Here is a 24,045-nt window from a genome sequence, read left to right as displayed (position 1 = left end):
TCTGTGATTTTTGTATTTAATTAATATGATATGAAGAAATGTATTTACTTAATACATTTGTATTGACAGATCACAACCATAATTTGAGTACAGATATGATGAATATGACCAATGATCATTTCATCAATAATTTTATTAATAAATAGACATTAATAAGAATTATTACAGAGTTCTTACATCCCAAAAGTGCTTCATACAGTTATTATAAAATAAATAAATGTACAAACATTTAGCATGAATATTGCTATCAACATTTAACATGAACATAACTGAAATTCCTTAAGTTATACACTCGCGTGTTTCATTTGAACTGTGGCTGGTTTTAACAGCCCGGAGCACAAACTGTAATCTTGTAGTATGTGTTGGTTTAGGCTTTTTAAACTGATTTAGCATGTGTTTACTATGTGTTTTTCCACTGTAGCTTTCCATACTCAGTAACAGGTATGTAGATGAACCCAAACTCAGTGCAGACTCAGTACACAGTCCAGGAGACCTGTTGAATCTTATTAGGACCGATAAAGTTATGAAGTGCCTCTCTGGATTTGTCTAAAATACAAACCAAAGATAGTTTCAGGGACAAAGAGTAAGAAGGCTGTCACGTATATCAAACTGGTCTGTTTGTAGAGGACTAATACTTTAATATACCTGTCATGAGGGGACAGCCGTGAAAATGGAAAATTCTGATGTTGTCACAGTTTGACAGAACAGTAGTCACAGCCTTGTCTGTTAGGTTTCGGCACCGTACCATCTGTAACTCCTTTAAAATAGAGAATAAGTATAGATGAAGCAAGTTGGAGTGGAATAAAAGCATCAACCAAGGCATCAATCTTTTTGACATGTTTTTAGGGCTCTTTATATATGGTTTGGTAGTAACAGGGTAAATGCTACTATACAGAGGTGAAAAATGCAACACATCCTGAAGTTTATAATTCCCTGTAATCCACAGCAACCTGTAAACAATTATTTTTTTTTTACATAAGTTTGATGAGTTTATACATTTAATATAATAGAAACGCCTGTTCTCACTTACATATTTTAATAGCAGCAATAAACAGACAACTAGTACATCTTTATAATTTGATGCATATATATACCCTGGTTAATTTTATATATAAATGCGCCACAGTTTTATATATAAAACTAGATGAACTTTATTACTATGGCAACAAGAAGTAGTAAAACATACTGGTAAATTGCAGGGATAAAACTGATGTATGTATGAATGTAGCATACTTTCACTTAATTCTAATACAGCGAAAAAATTCAGCTTGTTACTGAGAACAAATAAAACTTTGTCTTTATAATTTCCTATAGCAAAAAACACAATAAATACCAGTGAATACACACATTACCTTTAAGCTCTGGCAGCACACTCCAGTCGCAAGACCAATAACACCTTCGTCAGTGACCTGTCAGGAGCATGTCAAGTGATAATACAGTTACACTTATACTACACACGTTTTTTTTCCAAGAATAATTTCTTTTTAGAATACCACTGAAAGGTTAGAAAACATCTTGTCTCAGTGCATATCACTGAAAGTCAGCACTACATCAGAGGCTTGAACATGATGGGGGTCATTTTTTCAAAAATATTGACTGGAAGCGAATTAAATAGAAATTTGACAAAACATGTACCCAAGATAAGTAAAGTTTAGTTATATTACTGTTTTTTATTACTTTAATTGCCTCCTCGTACTTAAAAGCCAGACTGCAGAAAATTATGCACACAGCTGAAAAAAGTCACCATGTATCTTACATACTTTAGGGAAATATCTATTTTACACCTCAGGTAAATTGTACTGGTTCTGAAGGACACAACATAAGAACATTGATTTCCCAGTGGTGCTTGCTGTTGTGGGAAGTGGTTAAACGTTTTGGGATACTGGCTAAAAAGATGGGAGTTCACCATAACTACTCATGTCCTGTAGCATCAGCATCAGAGGTAAAGGTAAAAAACCATAAAACAAGCCATGTATAAAAATAAGCAGTACTGGCCTTTACCAAGCTGTACTGAATATGGTGTATTGTATTGTACCCAATGTGCACTATACTCAATAGTATATTCATATACTTTTTACCACATCATCATCAGTAATTGTGTTCAGATATTCTTCTCTCTTTTCCCATATTTTATCCATTATTTTTATTTTACCTTGTACAGCTCCCACTTTACTGTGCAACAGACTGCATTTCTTTCCTTATTATTCTATATTGTACCTTTTTTAGAATCTTATCTCAGATTCTTTTATACATTTTTTAAGTATTTCAGGACATGTATTGACAAATAGAATTAGAATTCTAGTTGACAAATAGAAGTAGAATTTTATTGTTTATTATACAATATTTAATGTCTGCACATCTGTGTGTTTACATATTTTGCCCGTTTGCACATTGTATGTCTGAACTGTAATTTGTACATTTGGTGAACAAAGTGATTCTGTTTCTGAATTTTTTATGAATCTTAATTAAAAGTGTTCTCTATGGTATTGGGAAGAACAGGATTTAGCTACTTTTCTATACCCCAGACATAAGTATAAATAAGAGTCACAGGAGTATGAATGATTATTTAATAATAATGATGTGTGTAGAATCTTGTGTGTGCACTGCTCTTCTTCTCAATCAATATTCATACCTATAACCAATTCTATTAGCACCACTTTCTAAACTGCTGGCAATTTCAGAACAAATGAGCACTTGGTCTTGTCTTCTTTTCCAATTTAAGTACTAACGGACTGTATAAGTGGTATCAGCAACTTTAACATGCGGTGCCAGTCACTGTTTTAGGTGGCCACAAGAAAATGCAAAAATATGACTGCAAAAAAATTTTGTATTGTTAGAACAATTGTGTAGCTTCCTAGACTGCACTTTTAGATCATGTTACTTACCTCTGTTCCACTAAAATCGATGCTGTACAGACAACTGCAGTTAGCCCCTAGCTCGATCAGAGCTTCATCACTGATTGCAGGGCATTCACAGAGCGATATAACCTCTAGCCTCTTACAGCTCCGTGCCAGCGCTCGTAAACCTGAGTCAGTTACAGCCGCACACCCAGAGAGGTCAGCTATCTTAAGACCCGCACAGTGTGAGGCCAAGGAGTCCAGACCTAAGCACATTATTATCAATATCATTATTATTTTCATCAGTAATAGTAGTATTACTATAATCATTAGTCTAAAAACAGAACCCTCTACATAATTCTGCACTAAATCATACCTTCTGATGTGATGTTCACACATCCTATTAGTATTATAGACTCTAGTTGCTGACAGTGGATTTGTCGGAGAGCAGAGTCTGAAACCGTGCAGTTCTGCAGATCGAGAGTACGAGTTCCTGCATGCAAGAACTGCAAACATTTTCGATTATTAAGCCACAAATAATGAAAGAATGAGTTGTTTTTATTGTTCTAGATCATTCTAACTAGCAGGACATCCAAGTGAAAAGAGTTGCATCACCCCTTATTCAAGAGACTACATAACTTCTTTAGGAGAACCTTAGAAGAGCAGCAGAACTGGTGATATCAAGAAGCAGCTGTGAAAAGGTTTCACACCTGTACACATCCAGTATTCACCTAGACATATATTTACTTCTATTAAATTTAGCATTAGGTCCACAGTTTGAAATCACCAAGTTGAACTATCAAGGTTATATGTTACAGTGGTGACAAATTAATGGGGGAAAAATACTAGCATGTTTTGGGGCCATTGGAGGGCAACTGGAGAGATGAACGCCATTTCTCTTGATAACAGACAGTGCTGTCTAGACCGACAATCCCCCCTTAGGTGTTCAGCTGAAATGAGACCTGGAGAATGTGAAGGCCTATGAACATGACTGACATTATTTTCATGTGATTTATTTTTTCCTTTCAAGCCCCATTCCCACCAATCTACAGTACAGGGGACAATAAAGTGTAGTCTATAAAATGGTTTTCTCTGACTCACACACATGTAATCAATTGCGTATTCCATTTTCTTTTATATTACTCTACATGCTTTCCAAGTTATATGAACAAGTAAAATGTAAGTAAGCAGAAAGTAAACACACCTGTGGAAAATCTGGCCAAAGGCATGAAGTACTCAATCAGCATAAAAAATATTCATGCATAATACCACTGTTTTTACCTGACTTATATTGGAATCTGTTACAGAGCCTTTAGCTGTCATTATTCGTAGCAGTTTGTCCTTGATGCTGAACGGTAAAGTCCTAATGCACTCAATATAGCGGTCTGCATACTGAGCCACGCGCTCTGCACTCCTGCAGTACACACATCCGTACACACACACATACACACACAATATATATATAAAATATATATATAAACCTCGTATGTCCAAATTTTGTCAATTTCATATTTTTTCACATATCGATGCTATTGATCAGTCCCTGTTATTTTTAAAAGTTATTAACCAATCTAAAGCTTGGTTATGAAAATAGCTTGATCTCAACTCCATTGGACACTTCAACTGTCTGAGAAACTTCGCAACTCCACCTCTTCTTCACTCCGCGGGAGAGCTTTGCGACATATTTCTCCTCAAGATTAAGAATCGCAACGAATCAACACGTCTTAAAGTGACATCTAAAGTGATTTTCGTGGGGCTCAAAGAAAAAAAAAATCTTGACCCCAGCTAGTTCTGGTGCTCGTCTGAGGACAGAAATTTAGCGCAAGACAATCCACTGCAACGTGGACTAAACCCTGTGCATTGCAGATAAGATTGTATCTTACAATGTCAAGGCAAACCGTTATGTTCAACAAGTAGCTGCCTTTGCCGTCATGCTCATCACTTTAAGCAAGCTGGCTGGCTTTTTGCCTCGTTATTATACGTAAACATGCCGTATAACGTAGTGAAACGATAATTTGACCTTTTATTAATTTTATTTTTTTGGGTGAACTATTCCTTTAACTATGATTTTATCTATGTTTATCTGTGTTATTGATGTATTTTAAATATCTATTTATTACTATTTATTACTGCTTATTATACATGTTCATTGACGTTTTAAAATGTTTTTTTTTATAATATAATATTTGAATTAAATTGAATGTTTTGGATACCACTATTAAATTATTGTTTTTATTATGATGTCTTTAAGTCAGCCTACTTATAGACAATGCCTCTCTTGGCACTGTGCATGTAAAACACTGTTTTTTGGACACTAACAAGTGAAAATAGTTAGGTTAGATACATTTGAGTAGGTCTGTTTTGTTAAAAATCGATAGCTGTAATGCTTCTGTGCAGAAAGAAACCCATGAGCCACGAAGGTAAGTTTGCGAGCAGATTAGACTAATTTCCACCTATTAGACAGCCTAATCAGTTTATCGTGTTTTGTATTGCATCACTTATAGCTCTTAAACCTTTAAAATAGAGTTTAGGAAGATGTATGTAACTACAGTCATTAGCTTTGGTTAACTATTGAAGCCTTGTCTCTTGTCAAAAGGCTCAACGTGACCGCAGACTTTATTGAACACTGCTGGCAGCAGCGACGTCTGTGTCCGTACCGTTCTTATCAATGACAGCATAATCTCATATCTCCCTGCTCCCAAGTCATAAAGCTTGTATGTCCGATAAAACGTGACTTTGGGAAAATGTTGTGTTAATGTTGGTACACAACAGTATATGATATCAATATAAGGTATAATAACAACTTTAACGATACAATGTTTAATAACTCAAAAAAATACGGCATTTTTTAAATTTCCTGAAAAATAATGTTTTTTTAGATACGAGGATTCCACCCGACAGCGACGATATGTATATATATATATATATATATATATATATATATATATATATATATATATATATATATATATATATATACATATATACACACAGTGCCTTGCAAAAGTATTCATACCCACTGAACTTTTCCACATTTTGACAATTTTACAACCACAAAGAAAAATGTATTTTATTGGGATTTTCTGAAATAGACCAAAAGAAAGTGGAATGAAAATTATAAATGATGTTCAAATTTTTTTTTTTACAAATAAATATCTGAAAAGTGTGGTGTGCATTTGTATTCAGCCCCCTTTACTCTGATACCTCTAACTAAACTCCAGTGAAACCAACTGCTTTCAGAAGTCACCTAATTAGTAAATATTGTGCACCTGTGTGTAATTTAATCTCAGTATAAATACAGCTGTTCCTCAGAAGTGTGTTAGAGAACATTAGTGAACAAACAGCATCATGAAGACCAAAGAACACACCAGACAGGTCAGGGATAAAGTTGTGGAGAAGTTTAAAGCAGGGTTAGGTTATAAATTAATATCCCAAGCCTTGAACATCTCACGGAGCACTGTACAATCCATCATCCGGAAATGGAAAGAGTATGGCACAACTGTAAGCCTACCAAGACATGGCCATCCACCTAAACTGACAGGACGTGCAAGGAGAGCATTAATTAGAGAAGCAGCCAAGAGGCCCATGGTAAGAGATCCACACGTGGGAGAATCTGTCCACAGGACAACTATTAGTCATGCACTCTACAAATATGGTCTTTATGGAATAGTGGCAAAAAGAAAGCCATTGTTGAAAGAAAGCCATAAGAAATCCAATGGTGGTGGCAGCATCATGTTGTGGGGGTGCTTTTCTTCAGCAGGGACAGGGAAGCTGGTCAGAGTTGATGGGAAGATGGATGGAGCCAAATACAGGGCAATCTTAGATGAAAACCTGTTAGAGTCTGCAAAAGACTTGAGACTGGGGTGAAGGTTCACCTTCCAGCAAGACAATGACCCTAAACATACAGCCAGAGCTACAATGGAGTGGTTTAGGTCAAAGCATATTCATGTGTTAGAATGGCCCAGTCAAAGTCCAGACCTAAATCCAATTGAGAATCTGTGGTGAGACTCGAAAATCACTGTTCACAGACTCTTCCCATCCAATCTGACGGAGCTTGAGCTATTTTGCAAAGAAAAATGGGCAAAAATTTCACTCTCTAGATGTGCAAAGCTGGTAGAGACATACCCCAAAAGACTTGCAGCTGTAATTGCAGGTGGTTCCAGAAAGTATTGACTCCGTGGGGCTGAATACAAATGCACACCACACTTTTCAGATATTTATTTGTAAAAAAAAAAAAATAAAAAAATAAAAAAATTACACCATTTATCGTTTTCCTTCCACTTCACAATTATGTGCCACTTTGTGTTGGTCTATCACATAAAATCCTACCTGTCTGTGGTTGTAACGTGTCAAAATGTGGAAAAATATACACACACACACCCACGAACGTGCACGTTCTGTACGTGTGTAATGTTTTGTTAACTGATTAGAAGAGAAAATCTTATCTGCTAAAGTTACTCACAGATCTAATAAAGAATCCATCAGTAAGCTCGGTCACAGTCACGGAGCAGAGCTAAAAGTATAAAGTCTTGAAGAACAAAGACTTATGTTACTAAAGTCTAAGTACATCACAGTCCGCACGCTGGACAGATTATCATTATTATTATTCCATCAGCAGGACATTGTTTACACCGGTACCCCGCCAGACCACCACTTCCGGTTTTAACAGGAAGCTATTTCAAAATAAACTTCAAAATAAAAGTTTTCTATCTATCTATCTATCTATCTATCTATCCATCCATCCATCCATCTACACACACACACACACACACACACACACACACACACACACACACACACACACACACACACACACACACAAGCCATCTATAAAATTAATATTCCAAATTGATGCTGGACTTAAAACCCTGCTGAAAATCAGTTGCCAAGGCTCATTCTGAGTTTTGAATAATTATTTGTATCACACACAGGACATTGATGTATTTATGTATTTATACATACATATATATATACACACATACATATATACACACACATATATATACATATTTATAATGACATCATACAAAACAAGAAACTGTAAACTTATAACTGTATGAATAACTGATTTAAACAAGTATTAATTGCAAAATATATGTTCAACAGCAGTATGGACAGGTGATGCTCAGTTTCAAATAATGTCAAATAAAATAATAATGCCCTGCAGCACTGTTTCAGTGAGGTGGGTTGCATTACTATGTTAAGTGATTATTTTCCTGTATATATTGAAAGAGATGTTTAGTTAATTAGTTAATTACACATACTATGTACAAAAGCGTGACCAAAAGGGTTTTTTAATAACATCATTGATGAAATCCTTTTTATAGAATTTAAAAGAATATTTAGATTGGAATTTTCTGCCTTTTTTCTTCATATTTCTTTTTGAACTCTTGGAATGTGCTGATCTTGGATGAGTTTGTTAGGGTAGGGACTGATTTGAGGCACTGTTTCTTCCGGGGGCTTTCACACCACGTACCTAAAATATAAAATGAACAGGTCAACTATGAGCTACTATTTAACAACAACAACAACAACAATAAAAATAAATTAATTAATTAATTACAGGGTTTCTGCAGGGTTTAATCAGTCAAATTTAAGACTTTTTAAGACCTTTTTATGACCATTATGATTTGAATTTATGACCTACACGAATTACGATAAATAACTTCAGTCATTAAAATTCCTTTCAAAAGTCTTTATTATTGACTTTCATTGAAAGTAACAAGTTTTATTATTTAAAGAGTAATTCTATTATTTCTTACTTAAGATTAAGAAACTGAAACCTTCGCCTTCTTTTTCTTGAGTATCAAGAACACAGGAACACTTAACAATTGTAACATTGTAAAGTAACATTGTAAATGAACAATTATTTTATGGCATTGCTTTCCAATTACTTTCTAAACTAGACAGCTCCAACGTCTTCTTACACAGAGTGCAATAGGCTTGATACTGATTGTTAGTGATGGGCTTGAGCCAGCTACTAAACGCACCGTCTTCGAGCCACAGATCGTTAAAGGTACATTTTCCCATTGTGATAGCCAGGATGATTTCAATTAAACTAAGCAGTGACTCAGTATGATACAGTATGTTCAGAGTTCGCGCGGGTTTCTGCGAAAGTCCTTCCGACAAGTCTGTATGCTGCCGCATGGACCTTGTAGTTCTGGAACGCTGTGATACCAGTGTGATACCACCCAGATTCCTCATACAGAACTACAACAGGCGAAACAAATGAATGCCATTGCCGCCGCGAGCGCATTTTGATTGAACAAATTAATGGACGAGCATATCAATTTAAGACGTAAATTTAAATGTTTTTTATGACCTTGTATGGAAAATCCGGACGTTTTTATGTCTTTTTATGGCCTTAAATTCTTATTGTTAAATTCATGACTTTTTATGACCCCGCGGAAACCCTGTAATTAAATAATTGACTGATTAATAATAACAATAATAACCTGACATGCCCCACGTCCTTTTGATTTTCACCACAGTTTCATCTTTTGAACCTAGCAATAAAAGAAATAAAGTTATATAAACAAGTAGCCATAAAATCCTCTCAGAAATCCTCTCAGAAGGTATAAAGTCTATAAAATATCTACAAAATACTTACTGCTTTCTGCACTTGCAGATTGACTGGCTTTCACAGAGGAACTGTCATCTGATATGTTGAAAGATTCTGGCAGAACTCCAAAATTTAAGGCCAAACCCGTGTTTAATTTCTTTTTACTTGGATTAATGACCTGAGCCGAATCAAAAGAGGACTTCATAAGTTTGCTCCCATGATGTGCATAATTCCGTCTTTTCTTGAGATTTGTTGATGCCAACATTTTATTTCGTTTCAGCTTCCTTATTTGATCCTGTCTGGTCAAACTGATTTTCTTCCTGGATTTTTTCATGGATTGATCTCCATCTGTATTTTTCTGTTTATCTGCTGATGTCAAACAGGAGGTATTTTCATCACTTTTTGATGCTGGGGCTTTTGTCTGTTTTTGTTTCTTTGACCTTCTGTATGGAGTCATCGCTGATAAAACATGGGCCTTCTTCCAGGAATTCCAAACTTGCTGTTTTGAAGTGTGGCTTTTAGGACTTTTAGTACTGTTAGGGTTTTCATTCCAATTAGAACCTATTCGTATGTTAACTGTTTCTGGTGGAAGATGCACCTTATCCGATGACATAAATCCAGAAATATTTTTCCCATGTCTCACATTCGAGGCGCCAAATAATACAAGGTTTCTTATTGTTTCTCCTGTCTTGCACTCTTTGTGGTGATCTCTGCGTGATGTGGACTCATGTGATGTATGTGTTAAAAGTGGCATTTCTTTGACCTGCTCAGACATTGCATGTGCCAATTTAACTACATCTTCAAAGTTTGTGATGACCTCCACAATCTCAAGCTCATCCATGCTTCCATCATCAACAACTGGTGATGTAACAGATGAGATTTTTTGTCCATTCTTGTGATTTTTTGCCTGTTTGCTATCCCTCAACTCACAAATGTCAGTACCAGTGCGCTTACAAGCTTTGTTGAAAGGATATCTGTTCTTGTCTGCATTAACCTCCTTCACACCTTCGCCTGAGGCATCAGCATGATGACTCAGTTCAGATCTTTTTACACACTTGCAAAGTCCTCTATTTCTATAACCCAAAACCTGGAACCATTTTGGAAGACAACAGTACTTCTCCAATTTCCAGTTGATTTTAATTCCTTTGCTTATTTCATCTGATTTAATTTCCATGTCTATGCATTTTTTATCCTCCTCAAACAATTCAACAGTGACTTGACTGCTGTCTGTTAAAAGTTGTGCATCTTCTTTGATCATGTTGTCCACATCTACATTTGGCTCCTCTGCTTTCTCTAGTGGAAGGATGCTCATCTTAACAGAATCATCTTTGTCTAAAACAGGCGTTGTGTCTCTGCTGAGGAGTTTGAACAAAATCATTGGTTTTGTACCTGACGGCGTAAGCAAAGGTGCCTGATTTTCACCCACTGTTTTATTTGGTTGTTCTGATTGTACTCTTTCCGAAATCACACTTTTCACATTTGTACTGTTTTGTCCTTCTATCACTTTTTCAGAGCACATCTTTTCAACATTCACACCCACTGGGTCTTTTCTTACTGTTTTGTCATCTTTAGCACATGAGTTCTGTTGGTGCTCAGGGGGTAATGGTTTCCTTTGTTCCTCTCCTCCACTCGGTGCTTTATCAGATGCTTTTAACTTTTCCTTTGAAAGCTCTGGCCTGTTTTCCATCTCTCTTACTGGCGCTTCCTTGGCAGCGATTTTATTTTTGGACTGCAAAGTCATTAAAGTTGAAAGATAACCATGTTCCTTGTCAATGTCATGGAGATTCTCAGTGAGATTTAACCAGGATGATGTGTACCCCATCTTAGGTGATTCAGTGCCATGTTCTAAAATGTGAACGCTTGATGCAATTTCATTCAGTCTCTCTCTTGAAACTCCTTGGAGTATTACAGAATTTTCTGTGCTGCAGTTAAGTCTGACTTCTTTAATGATGTCTTTATAAATGTTTGATTTTGCAGCATTGCACAATTTCTTATAATCTCCATTCCAATACATCTTCAGAATCTCGTCGAAGAGGTTATCGCAAGGTAAGTCTTTCTGCTGACTTTTTTGTGTCTGCTCCATTTGAGTGATAGACTCATGCAATCTCTGAAGAGACCACTCCTGTACAGGTATGGTAGACAATGTATCCATTCTAGCATCCAATCTCGTGTTCATGCCCACAGAATTACTGCTCATCACCGTAGCATCACTGTCACGGAGAAGTTTAACACTACTGTCATCGCCAGTGGAAGGCTGTTGTACCTCCTCCCTTCTCTGTACCCTCATACTATTAAGAGAAACTGACGCCAATCTTTCACTCAGACCAGGAAGTTTATTGTTTTCAGCAGGTCCATCATCCTTTAAACAATGAAAAAGTCTAGGGGCTAGTACTGATTTTGATTGTATTTCCTTTGTTTGTATTGTAGAATCATTCAAACTTTTTGCACCACTTTCATTTGTTGTTTGGCAAGTATGTGGTATGTAAGGTTGATGGTCATTCTTATTTGATACAGATCTTCCTTGAGGGTCTCCCCCTTTCACTTCGGCCAGGTTATTTGAGAACGTAACACCTGCTACTGCCGCTTGAGTCAATGGTGTAACAACAGCGATAGCTTTCTGAGTTGCATACTTCTGCTGATAGATATCTTTTGGCATACAAGCATTTTGTTGATGAAGTGGTGTTTCATTCGTCCGGATTTTGTTTGTTAAAGGTTGAAATGTGATCACAGGAGCTTGTGCTAAAATAAAACCAGTGAGCAATCCCTGACTGATGGAGTCCTTAGGTAAATTATTAGTAATATTCACATGCTGTTGCTGAATGAATTGATTGTTCTTCCAGCTTCCACTGAGATTATTAGCATTCAGAATGAACATACTCGGAATATGTGACTGCTGTGAGCTATTTGTGGTGTTTAAGGCTAAAGATGCTTTTTGGTATTCAAAGGATGAAGAACTTGACTGAATTGGCCATTGACGATCCAAGACTTTCTCACCTGTGGCAGAAATTTCTGGTGGTCTAGCATTTGAGCAGAAAAGTTGTGATTTGTGCTGAGGATAGTTGGCATTAGGGAGCACTTGTATAAAACTATTCCCGCTCTGTCCAGTCGGTCTATAAAATGACACTGTAGATTGTCTTAAGTAAGATTCGTTATTCTGTTGATTTTGTGTCAAAATCTGTTCGTTGCTGGTTTGCAAAGGGGATGTTTGTTTCCAGCCACTTTTAAATGCTGTTGATCCGCCATAAGAAAGGATTTTCTGGTCCTTTATAATGGTGTCCAGAGGTACTGTTATGTAATTAGATGTTTGGCTTAGATGAGCGGATGTGCCATCTCCAGACGCAGCAAGTTTTTCCATGCTTTAGGAGCTATAGACATGCTGAAAGAGAAGGCATGAAGTTAGATATTTGTGTAGACAACAAACTGAAATCTACAAATAAATAATGATTCCATAAATAAACAACTTTCATAAATAAATATGTTCTTACAGAAACGTCTATAACTATTATATAGTTGTTGTTTTTTTAAATAATAGCACTAAGATAAACCTGTGATTTGCTTTGCAGCTAATCTCTTTGAGTTAACAGACTTAACAGAATTTAACAGCGATGCAGTCTTAATCCACCCTGTCATTGATCATTTCCAATATCAGCCAGGTTGATGGGTTCAAGACTTCTCAATTTAACCATTTAATATATCGTTATTAGTGCTGGGCAACGATTAAAATTTTAATTGCGATTAATCGCATGACTTTCTGCAATTAAGCATAAAATGCATAAAATTCAATAATGAATTCAAAAGAAGTATATTGTACACTTATATTTTAAAAGTACTGCTATAAGAACATAAGTGCAATAACATTTGGTTTGCAATCACTTAAAACAAATAAGGTGCTTTTTACAGCAGTGTTCCCTTTACATAGTAGCAATCAAAATATTTCTTGTAAATCTCAACTTAAACATTAATGCAATAAATATAAACTACAAACTGCTGCACTACCGCAGTCTTAGCCCAAAGCCAGAACTGATCAACATTAGACCCCTCCTGTGACCCACAGTTTGTCTGTATGTGTATACAGAGCCAATGAGCAACAGACTTTCAAAATAATCATTTTTAAAAAGTGTTAATGCGCTATTAAATAATTGTCTGTGTTAATTAATTAATGCCCAGCCCTAAATGTTACGTACATTTACCAGTAACCTCTACAACAAAGGTTCACAGAGACTTTAACCTTACGTATCCGTGATCATTCAAAAAGCAGAACTGTTGCTGCTGTATTTTGCCTTAAATTATATAAAACTTGTTACCTTCCATTAGGGCTGAAACGATTCCTCGAGTAACTCGATTACAAAAATTTATCGAGGCAAATTCCTCTGCCTCGAAGCCTCTTTCAATCATTTTAAAGCTCACGCGTGTGTGTGTGCGTCTGTGCGTGTGTGAGCGTGTGTGTGTGTGAGCGTGTGTGAGTGCGTGTGAGTGCATGTGTGAGCTGCAAAATGGAAGGGCGCGATAACAATGGCAATGAGCAAAACAAACAGGAGAAAACGACAGAAAATGTCCAAAGGAAACAATGCTTCAAAGCGCAGGGCAAGCCTCAGTTCTGAGCATGTTGATATGTTTACCTTTCTTCATGCAATCACATGTTCCTTTAAAGACTTTTAAAGCACACACACGTTGAGAGAGAGAGACTTTTACAGGGCTGTCAAGTGTCACGCATTGAGAGTGACAGTCACGCATTTGGGTCTTTTCTCACGCTCTCCCGCTACACACCGTATTTCTCGAGCAGAAAAACCTTTTGACTATTTATCATATATTTAATATGCTGCAGCGCCCAAAATGTATCAGTCCGCACCGCTGTCTCTATGGAACCGGGCAGGAACCAAGAGATGTCACGCTTGCCTGTCTTCAAAACTTGAGAGCCTTGCTTTTATATTTTGATACCACAAAATATGATGCCTCTTAAATACCACAAAGCATTTTAAGAAGCCAGTAAAGGCTTATGTTAAGGCAGTATTCCTGTATTATTACTATTTATTTATTTTAATGTATGCCTTAGTTTTGATACTTTAAAAAAGTCATTTGAAAGTAATTAATTTTTTTGTTTTTGCATCTCAGAAAAGGGTTCATTTAAAGCCCAGAATGTGCGGCACTTAAATGTACTTAATTCTTCTCAGTCAACTTTGTCATTGTTCACAGTACAAGTACAGACAGAGAAACAATGGGTAATATCTAAATGTTTATTTTTGATAGAAAATATTGTTGTATGCATTGCATATTATGCAGTTAAAAAAATAAAAGTTTATTTTTCTAAAAAAGGAAACCAATTAGTTGTTCATTTTAAGAGACCCGTCTTATTTTCTCTTGTATATTTACTATTGCTCTTTAATTAAGCAAAAATACATTTTATCCGATTACTCGATGAAATTTTCGGTAGAATACTCTATTACTAAAATATTCGATAGCTACAGCCCTACCTACCATGTTCTCACATCTAACAAGCAACAGCTTCTGTATCTTATCAATCTGTTATTTAACAGATGTTTTGTTGCCTAAAAAAATCTGTATGCTGATTCCAGAAATAATCTAATCATTGGAAAATTGTAAAACAATCAGTAACCCACATGAAATAGAAACTTTATAAAACAGCACAATACATCATATTTAATGTAATGACAAACATGTAAAACACATAACTGCCTATTTCACTAGGTGGCACACTTACAATCCCACCACCAACCTCCCCCTTCTGTTTCTCACTAAAATATAATGGGAAAATAATCCGGTGTAATCTGTCACATCTGCAGGGACACTGGGTGTATGGTGTCTGGGTGTCTTTCAAATTGTCACTAAACACTTTACCAAAAAAAAACACTCAGACACCATGGATGAGAAAAGCAAAAACAATCAACCTGACATGAGTTGATTGTGACATCCCTGATCCCAATGACCTGATCCCATTCTGAAACTCTCCAGTATTTATACCATGTGCCTCTGTTATCCCAAATAATATTTATTGTCTTTCCTTCCAGTCTTAAATTTATTTTCTTATATTCTGCTCCCAGCTATTTCTGTTCCCAATTGTCCTCTGTCTTTGGCTTAAAGGATTATTTTCTGGTATTAAAAAAAAAATAAATACCCCAGGTCTCCACTCAGCATTCTCTCATAGGACACCCAGCTGAGCTTACTTTCCCTGGGAAACCTCCCTGTTTGGCAGTCTTTAAGTTTTCTTTTTCACTCTTATTTGTACTGTATTATTACATCATTTAAAGTATTGTTTCGTTCTCAAAGTTAGTAGTTGGTAATAGGTTTTTATGCTCATTACTTCTATGCCTTATGCTTCTGTTATAATTTAGGATAAGATCTTCACCAGGTCATCAACTGACTCATTTGGCTACAGACCAAACAGCTTTACTGGAACTCCTCTGTAAGGCCTCAGGAATTCCCCACTCCTCCATGCTATCACTTCCTGCCAGCATCACATGAAGGTGCATCTTCCACGCTATACTTCTACCAGCTGGGTGTAAGAGTGTATATACAGTTGTACATATGAAGAAAAACACATGCACAATCAACTGTATAGACTGCAATGACCCACACCAATTACACACTCTTCCAATTTCACATCCATTTTTACATGCTCTTTTGCACACTGTTTTTGCTCTTTGCACATGCTGTTTTGCACAATACCTCATATAGCTGCTGCTATAATACTAATATGTTCATTCCAGTATTTCTGCACACGTAATATTGTTTGAACATACAGTATTTACACTGGTCTGCACTGTTTTTGTGTATTGTTTGCACTGTCTTTTGTTCTGCACTGTCTTTTTTCTGTCTTGTCCTGCACTGTTTGCACCAGGTTGCACAGATGCACTTTATGTATCTAGGACTAACTTACTAAGTCCTTATAGCTCTTTCTTTGTTTTATGTAGCACCCTGGTCCTGGAGAAACATTGTCTCATTTCACTGTGTACTGCAACAGCTATATATGGTTGGAATGACAATAAATATTTTTGACTTGACTTGTCTATCTCTGAATTGAATCACAAACACCACTTCAGCATACAGAATCACACACCATGTCACAACACAACACTGTGTACGGAACTAAAGCATGTAGCTACTGGTACTTTCAGGTATTTGGTAAGTTTTTAAAATTCCTACTAAACCTACTGGTTCTGGTGATAGATGATGATTTGTCATTTTCACGTTGGGGTTTTAATACGGTCACTCTATAGGCACTCAAAAGCATTTCTATAGGACAGACAAATCAAGGTTCAGGTTTACAAACTATTCATCCTATAACCAATACAACCTAGTGAATATTTTTCACAAATGCTGAGCAGATGGTACAAAAAACCCCCCACAGATACCACTTGAGATTTAATCACTATAAATAACCTGGAACTACTGAGACTTTACATATGACAACAATGGAAAAAAAAGTCCTTGTTGAGTCTAACACAGAACACGCTGTTCCAGGGTCACAATGTGTGTATCGCTTTCTCTGCAAGTGTTTATAATAACCTTTATAATAATAACCTTTTGTTTTATGTTTGTGTTCTGTGAAGCTGCTTTGAGACGATGTTGATTGTAAAAAGTGCCATACAAATAAATTTGAGTTGAATTGAATTCATTAAAATTTTCAAACCTGTCTCCAGATTCTGCACCAGCACATAATACTAACATATTATAAACATCCATAAAAATGCATAAATATCTAAACAAAAGGTAAAAGCACAGACCCATTCACATACACACAGATCAGCCATAACATTAAAATCCACTTATAGGTGACAGAAATAACATTTGATTATCTTGTTTTTTATTTGTACTTGTTAAGAAGTGAGAGCAAAGTGAACAGTTTCTTCTCAAATTTGATGTGTTGGAAGCAGGAAATGGGCAAAGATCTGAGCAACTTAGTATGTTAGTGTTATGAAGTGGTTAGTGATCATTAGCTGCTAATCTAACTGCGGTTTGTTTACAGACCTGAGTCACGTCCAGCTTTAAAAGCTTTAACACACCATTATTCATTTCACCAAATAGAGATAAAAAGCACCAGAAAGAAAAACAACAACTTACTTCTTAACAATATTTCCAGGTTTTTGCTGATGTAGTCTTTACTACTCCTCAATATGAAATGCTAAATACTTCATTAAATGCTAAATATGCACTGATTACTCACGTGTTATGCGTTAAAAAACTTTTACTTCTAACGTTTGCTCCTTTATTGAGCTGAAATGCGTCTTTTAAAAAAAAAACAAAAAACGTCTGAGAGCGTGAGAGAACGATAATGATGTGTAATAATATAATACGTATAAACCTACTTACCCTGAAAGCGAAAATTCATCGGAAACCCATAGACAAACATAACAGACTGGCGGATTTTTGTCTTCTTCTCCTCCTCCTCCTATAAACAGGCTAAACGGTGGAGTGGAGTGTTGCTGCCTCATACCGCTTAGAAGTGGCACTTCATTACATCATTTACAACCTTGTGAAGTCAAGTCAAGTCAAGATTTCACCAAAAAGTCCTGGCGTCAAATGTCATGTCATTTCCCCCGTGTTAACGTTCCTACATCTGCTTCTTTAGGTTGAGAGTTGATATAGTGTGGTGGATAATTACCAGCAAATGCAGCACATCCAATAAGATCCAATACAAATATAGAATCAGAATCAGAATCAGAAAGGTCTTTAATTGCCAAGTATGTTTTCACATACGAGGATTTTTTTCTAGTACAGGAGCTCCACAGTGTAAACATATAGCAATGGTAAGACATGAACACATAAATAATAGACAGTTGTATGTGCAAATTGAAATATAAGTGTGCAAATTAAAGTAAAGATGTGCAAATTCAAATATAGATGTGCAAAAATAAAATATAAATGCGTACTTGTAGACAATGTAAGAATAGGGTTTGTTCTGTGTATGTTAGGTGTTCATCAGATGTATGTTAAGTGTTCATCAGATGGATTGCCTGAGGGAAGAAACTGTTTCTATATCTGGTCGTTTTGGTGCTCAGGGCTCTGTAGCGTCGGCCAGATGGCAAAAGTGTGCTGGATCCAGTGTTGTGACGTCACAATAAAGGTTTATTTAATAGGTTTTTATAGGTTATGGGAAAACCTAAAGTTCACTTCAGATCATAGGTAAAGCATGTCATTCAAAATGTATTAATTTTTACCATGTTTAGAATATTTAGAATGGAAAAGGGATGGTGAATCATACATAACTATGATGTCTTCACAACACAAAATGAGAATGTTTCACAGTGCACATTGTTTAAAAAAAATACAAATAATGATACACATTTTTATATATAGTCATATGCAAAAGTTTAGGAACCCCTTAAAATTTCCATGATTTTCATTTATGAATGTTTGGGTGTTTGGATCAGCAATTTTGTTTTGATCTATTAAGTAACTGAAGGACACAGTAATATTTCAGTAGTGAAATGAGGTTTATTGGATTAACAGAAACTGCGCAATATGCATCAAAACAAAATTAGACAGGTGCATAAATTTGGGCACCCTTGCCAGTTTGTTGATTTGAATACCTGTAACTACTTGGCACTGATTAAGTGGAACACACAATTGGTTTGGTGAGCTCATTAAGCCTTGAACTTCATAGACAGGCGCATCCAATCATGAGGTATTTAAGGTGGCCAATTGCAAGTTGTTGTTCTCTTTGACTGAATATGAACAAAGATTGAGTTATTTGGTCATAACAAGGGGCGTTATGCATGGCGGCAAAATAACACAGCATTCCAAGAAAAACACTTGCTACCCACAGTAAAATTTGGTGGAGGTTCCATCATGCTGTGGGGCTGTGTGGCCAGTGCCGGTACTGGGAATTTGGTTAAAGTTAAGGGTCGCATGGATTCCACACAATATCAGAAGATTCTTAAGAATAATGTTGAGGAATCAGTAACAAAGTTAAAGTTAAGCCAGGGCTGGATATTTCAACAAGACAACGACCCAAAACACCGCTCAAAATCTACTTATTTCTACTCACCGCTCAAAATCTACGGCATTTATGCAGAGGAGCAAGTACAATGGTCTGGACTGGACATCCCAGTCCCCCGCCTTGAATATCATTGAACATCTGTGGGGTGATTTGAAGCGGGCTGTCCATGCTCGGCAACCATCAAACCTAACTGAACTGGAAATGTTTTGTAAGGAGGAATGGTCCAAAATACATTCATATATCCAGACACTCATTGCAGGCTATAGGAAGCGTCTAGAGGCTGTTATTTCTGCTACAGGAGGCTCTACTAAATATTGATGTGATTTTTCTGTTGGGGTGCCCAAATTTATGCACCTGTCTAATTTAGTTTTGCTTCATGTTGTGCATTTGCTGTTAATCCAATAAACCTCATTTAACTACCGAAATATTACTGTGTCCTTCAGTTATTTGATAGCTCAAAATGAAATTGCTGATCCAAACACCCAAACATTTATAATTAAAAATCATGGAAATTGTCAGGGGTTCCTAAAATTTTGCATACGACTGTATGTTTTATATTAAAGTGGATGCATATTAAAATGGAAAGTGGAAAATAATTGAGAGAACGAATATAGGCATAAGGAAACAATGAGGGAGGAGGAGGAGATACTGTCAGAACTTAGAGCCCGCCTCCAAGCTGACATATCACAAGGATGATATATACTTATAACTATAACTGTTTTGTCATCTACTTTAGCCAAATCCTCCTAATTATACTATATCTAATATTAATAAAATAGTGAGAAAAATCCTCAGACCTGGATGAGAATGAGCAAAACCTTCTTTATTGCAGTCAGTCAATCATCCATTCCATTGAACTCAAGGCAAACAAAAATCAATAATTCAAAAAGAACACATGAAAAACCCAAAAGAGTATTCACAGGTAACCCAGAATATCTCCTTTGCAAAACAAAGTATCAAAAGAATAAAAGAGCTGCAGCTTTCAAAAGATGTCTTCGCCGTCCAAACGAACTGCTCTCCCCACGAAAAAGGAACTGTCCTTTCAGTGAAATTTCTCCTCAATATATACCCTGGCGCCTCTAGGTGCCTCCTTTCTTAATCTGCGTACTTTTCTTCTGAAATCCCCTTATTTCCCCGAAATTACCTCATACACCTCCTCAGTGACCTAATAACCTGCCTTTCTGAATTCCCCTTATTTCCCAGAATCATCAGCTGATGTTTGCTTATATGCCCATATATGGGTTTTTCCTCTTTTCTTAATTTCCTATTATTTTCGGCCTTATTCGCCACTGTTATTAAAAAAATATGCTCAAGAGAGCTCTACTTCCTAGTTGGTATCACATTTGTTGCTCAGCCTTTCATGACAGACGCTTCGTGGATTACTCCTCTGTTTCTGCTACAATGAGTAAGTTTTTTCTCATTTCTTTCATTATTATTTTTTTTATTTTACTTGATTATACGTTACTGATTATATGTTTAGTTATATGAGATTAACTTTGTCTTACTTCTACTTGGTTATATTATATTGTTACTGTTGCTAAGCTTTATTGCTGTAATGTTACTTTGTGTGTTATATTAGAGTCCTGACTCCCTTAAGCTTTGCTGACTTTTTGAACTTTATTATGATCTCAGTCTGACCTTCAGACTGGGCTTGCTTCTTGCGTACTTTAAGCTTTAGTTCCTCTATTTTCTATAGTTCCTCTATTTCTATAGTTCCTCTATTTCTGTTGAAGGCTACTCTCTTTTTTTTCCTTAGGTTCTCAACCTCAGGGTCAGCCAATTTGTCCTGGTCACACCATTTGGGTTTCTCGGCCTACTCCCTATAGGAGGCCAGTTCCTGCTGAAGTGTTAGCCACTTTCCGTCGCTATCACCTGAATCATCTGTCTCATGAGCTCTGCTCCTTCCTGGAACGACTGTGTTCCCCTACACTTCCTGAGCAGCCTCTCTCGCCTTTTCACATTGTGCAACCGCCTATGACTCGGTCTTTCTCTACTCAGACACTTCTGCCTCCTGTTCTGGTGGACCAAAGGACACAAACTGATGGTTGTCCTCACGCTGAACCCTGCTGCCCTGGGCTGACAACTCCTGCCTCCCCTCCTCATTCCTCATCTCCTCCCTTCGCCTATATTCGCCCTCTCTCTCCCCCTTTGGCTTCTTCTCCCTCCAATTCTGAGCCTGGCTCCGAAAACAAGAAAACAAGAAAACAAGAAGACAACAAAAACAAAGAAAACAACACACACAACATCACTTCCCCATCAACAACACACAACATAACGTCCCCATCACTCCCCCACACACACAACACAACTTCCCATTAAGGCACCCATTCTCAAAGTAAGGTGAACAAGGAGTGAGTGAAAAACCCTCCGGAGTCCAATATGAGGGAAAATTCTCACTCTGCCCGCACGTAGCGCGACAGTGAAGTCAATATCACCAAGGTCACCGTTTGTGCACAAGAAAAACATATAGCACATATCGCGGCAAACAGTCAGTTTGTATGATGGTGAATGGCCCTGTTACTTCCACCACCAATGATGATTCCGATGCATTGACCTTATCCACAGCAGTAGTGGGGCCCGGACACGTCGGCCCACGCGAAGGGCCCCCCAAATGTCTCGAAACCGGCCGCAAGCGTAGTCACTGTCCGAGTCGGCCACCGCGTCCGAGGAGCCCCCTTTCCATGAGTACATAAACGTAGGCGGACCGACCGTTGCTTGCAGTCCACGGCGTACATAGTTTGTGTGAGATGTCCATTTTTATATATAGTCATATGCAAAAGTTTAGGAACCCCTTAAAATTTCCATGATTTTCATTTATGAATGTTTGGGTGTTTGGATCAGCAATTTTGTTTTGATCTATTAAGTAACTGAAGGACACAGTAATATTTCAGTAGTGAAATGAGGTTTATTGGATTAACAGAAACTGCGCAATATGCATCAAAACAAAATTAGACAGGTGCATAAATTTGGGCACCCTTGCCAGTTTGTTGATTTGAATACCTGTAACTACTTGGCACTGATTAAGTGGAACACACAATTGGTTTGGTGAGCTCATTAAGCCTTGAACTTCATAGACAGGCGCATCCAATCATGAGGTATTTAAGGTGGCCAATTGCAAGTTGTTGTTCTCTTTGACTGAATATGAACAAAGATTGAGTTATTTGGTCATAACAAGGGGCGTTATGCATGGCGGCAAAATAACACAGCATTCCAAGAAAAACACTTGCTACCCACAGTAAAATTTGGTGGAGGTTCCATCATGCTGTGGGGCTGTGTGGCCAGTGCCGGTACTGGGAATTTGGTTAAAGTTAAGGGTCGCATGGATTCCACACAATATCAGAAGATTCTTAAGAATAATGTTGAGGAATCAGTAACAAAGTTAAAGTTAAGCCAGGGCTGGATATTTCAACAAGACAACGACCCAAAACACCGCTCAAAATCTACTTATTTCTACTCACCGCTCAAAATCTACGGCATTTATGCAGAGGAGCAAGTACAATGGTCTGGACTGGACATCCCAGTCCCCCGCCTTGAATATCATTGAACATCTGTGGGGTGATTTGAAGCGGGCTGTCCATGCTCGGCAACCATCAAACCTAACTGAACTGGAAATGTTTTGTAAGGAGGAATGGTCCAAAATACATTCATATATCCAGACACTCATTGCAGGCTATAGGAAGCGTCTAGAGGCTGTTATTTCTGCTACAGGAGGCTCTACTAAATATTGATGTGATTTTTCTGTTGGGGTGCCCAAATTTATGCACCTGTCTAATTTAGTTTTGCTTCATGTTGTGCATTTGCTGTTAATCCAATAAACCTCATTTAACTACCGAAATATTACTGTGTCCTTCAGTTATTTGATAGCTCAAAATGAAATTGCTGATCCAAACACCCAAACATTTATAATTAAAAATCATGGAAATTGTCAGGGGTTCCTAAAATTTTGCATACGACTGTATGTTTTATATTAAAGTGGATGCATATTAAAATGGAAAGTGGAAAATAATTGAGAGAACGAATATAGGCATAAGGAAACAATGAGGGAGGAGGAGGAGATACTGTCAGAACTTAGAGCCCGCCTCCAAGCTGACATATCACAAGGATGATATATACTTATAACTATAACTGTTTTGTCATCTACTTTAGCCAAATCCTCCTAATTATACTATATCTAATATTAATAAAATAGTGAGAAAAATCCTCAGACCTGGATGAGAATGAGCAAAACCTTCTTTATTGCAGTCAGTCAATCATCCATTCCATTGAACTCAAGGCAAACAAAAATCAATAATTCAAAAAGAACACATGAAAAACCCAAAAGAGTATTCACAGGTAACCCAGAATATCTCCTTTGCAAAACAAAGTATCAAAAGAATAAAAGAGCTGCAGCTTTCAAAAGATGTCTTCGCCGTCCAAACGAACTGCTCTCCCCACGAAAAAGGAACTGTCCTTTCAGTGAAATTTCTCCTCAATATATACCCTGGCGCCTCTAGGTGCCTCCTTTCTTAATCTGCGTACTTTTCTTCTGAAATCCCCTTATTTCCCCGAAATTACCTCATACACCTCCTCAGTGACCTAATAACCTGCCTTTCTGAATTCCCCTTATTTCCCAGAATCATCAGCTGATGTTTGCTTATATGCCCATATATGGGTTTTTCCTCTTTTCTTAATTTCCTATTATTTTCAGC

General features: G+C 36.9%; 2 protein-coding genes across 3 annotated transcripts; both read right to left on the bottom strand.

Moving 5' to 3' along the window:
• Nucleotides 1–183: 183 nt before the first annotated feature.
• amn1 (antagonist of mitotic exit network 1 homolog (S. cerevisiae)) lies at nt 184–7,483 on the bottom strand. Its single transcript, XM_060886111.1, has 7 exons — nt 7,300–7,483; nt 4,119–4,251; nt 3,214–3,343; nt 2,886–3,103; nt 1,353–1,409; nt 646–757; nt 184–546 (listed from the first exon to the last, which is right to left on the bottom strand). Exons 1-7 carry the CDS (start codon nt 7,317–7,319, stop codon nt 473–475), a joined length of 744 nt encoding a protein of 247 aa, XP_060742094.1. The 5' UTR covers nt 7,320–7,483; the 3' UTR covers nt 184–472.
• Nucleotides 7,484–7,772: 289 nt separating this feature from the next.
• si:ch211-106e7.2 (uncharacterized) lies at nt 7,773–17,900 on the bottom strand. Of its 2 annotated transcripts, none has more exons than XM_060886095.1 (4): nt 17,728–17,900; nt 9,448–12,775; nt 9,293–9,343; nt 7,773–8,313 (listed from the first exon to the last, which is right to left on the bottom strand). In XM_060886095.1, exons 2-4 carry the CDS (start codon nt 12,752–12,754, stop codon nt 8,180–8,182), a joined length of 3,492 nt encoding a protein of 1,163 aa, XP_060742078.1. In that variant the 5' UTR covers nt 12,755–12,775; nt 17,728–17,900; the 3' UTR covers nt 7,773–8,179. The 2 variants fall into 2 exon arrangements, with proteins under 2 accessions (XP_060742078.1, XP_060742079.1); XM_060886096.1 differs by lacking the exon at nt 17,728–17,900 and adding an exon at nt 17,479–17,636.
• Nucleotides 17,901–24,045: the final 6,145 nt, after the last annotated feature.

Source organism: Tachysurus vachellii, chromosome 14 (genome assembly GCF_030014155.1).
Source record: "Tachysurus vachellii isolate PV-2020 chromosome 14, HZAU_Pvac_v1, whole genome shotgun sequence".
NCBI classification, from domain to species: domain Eukaryota; kingdom Metazoa; phylum Chordata; class Actinopteri; order Siluriformes; family Bagridae; genus Tachysurus; species Tachysurus vachellii.
This window is presented reverse-complemented; position numbering and strand designations above follow the sequence as displayed.

Bases quoted from the DNA above. Each gene is read 5' to 3' on its own strand.
- amn1 (XM_060886111.1), bottom strand. From the start codon at position 7,319: ATGGATTCTTTATTAGATCT. The intron at 3,344-4,118 runs GTAAAAACAGTG...AAATGTTTGCAG, and splicing joins CAGATTCCAATATAAGTCAG to TTCTTGCATGCAGGAACTCG. The intron at 3,104-3,213 runs GTATGATTTAGT...TAATGTGCTTAG, and splicing joins TGTGAACATCACATCAGAAG to GTCTGGACTCCTTGGCCTCA.
- si:ch211-106e7.2 (XM_060886095.1), bottom strand. From the start codon at position 12,754: ATGGAAAAACTTGCTGCGTCTGGAGATGGCACATCCGCTCATCTAAGC. The intron at 9,344-9,447 runs GTAAGTATTTTG...TTTTATTGCTAG, and splicing joins ATCTGCAAGTGCAGAAAGCA to GTTCAAAAGATGAAACTGTG. The intron at 8,314-9,292 runs GTTATTATTGTT...TTTATATTTTAG, and splicing joins AAGGACGTGGGGCATGTCAG to GTACGTGGTGTGAAAGCCCC.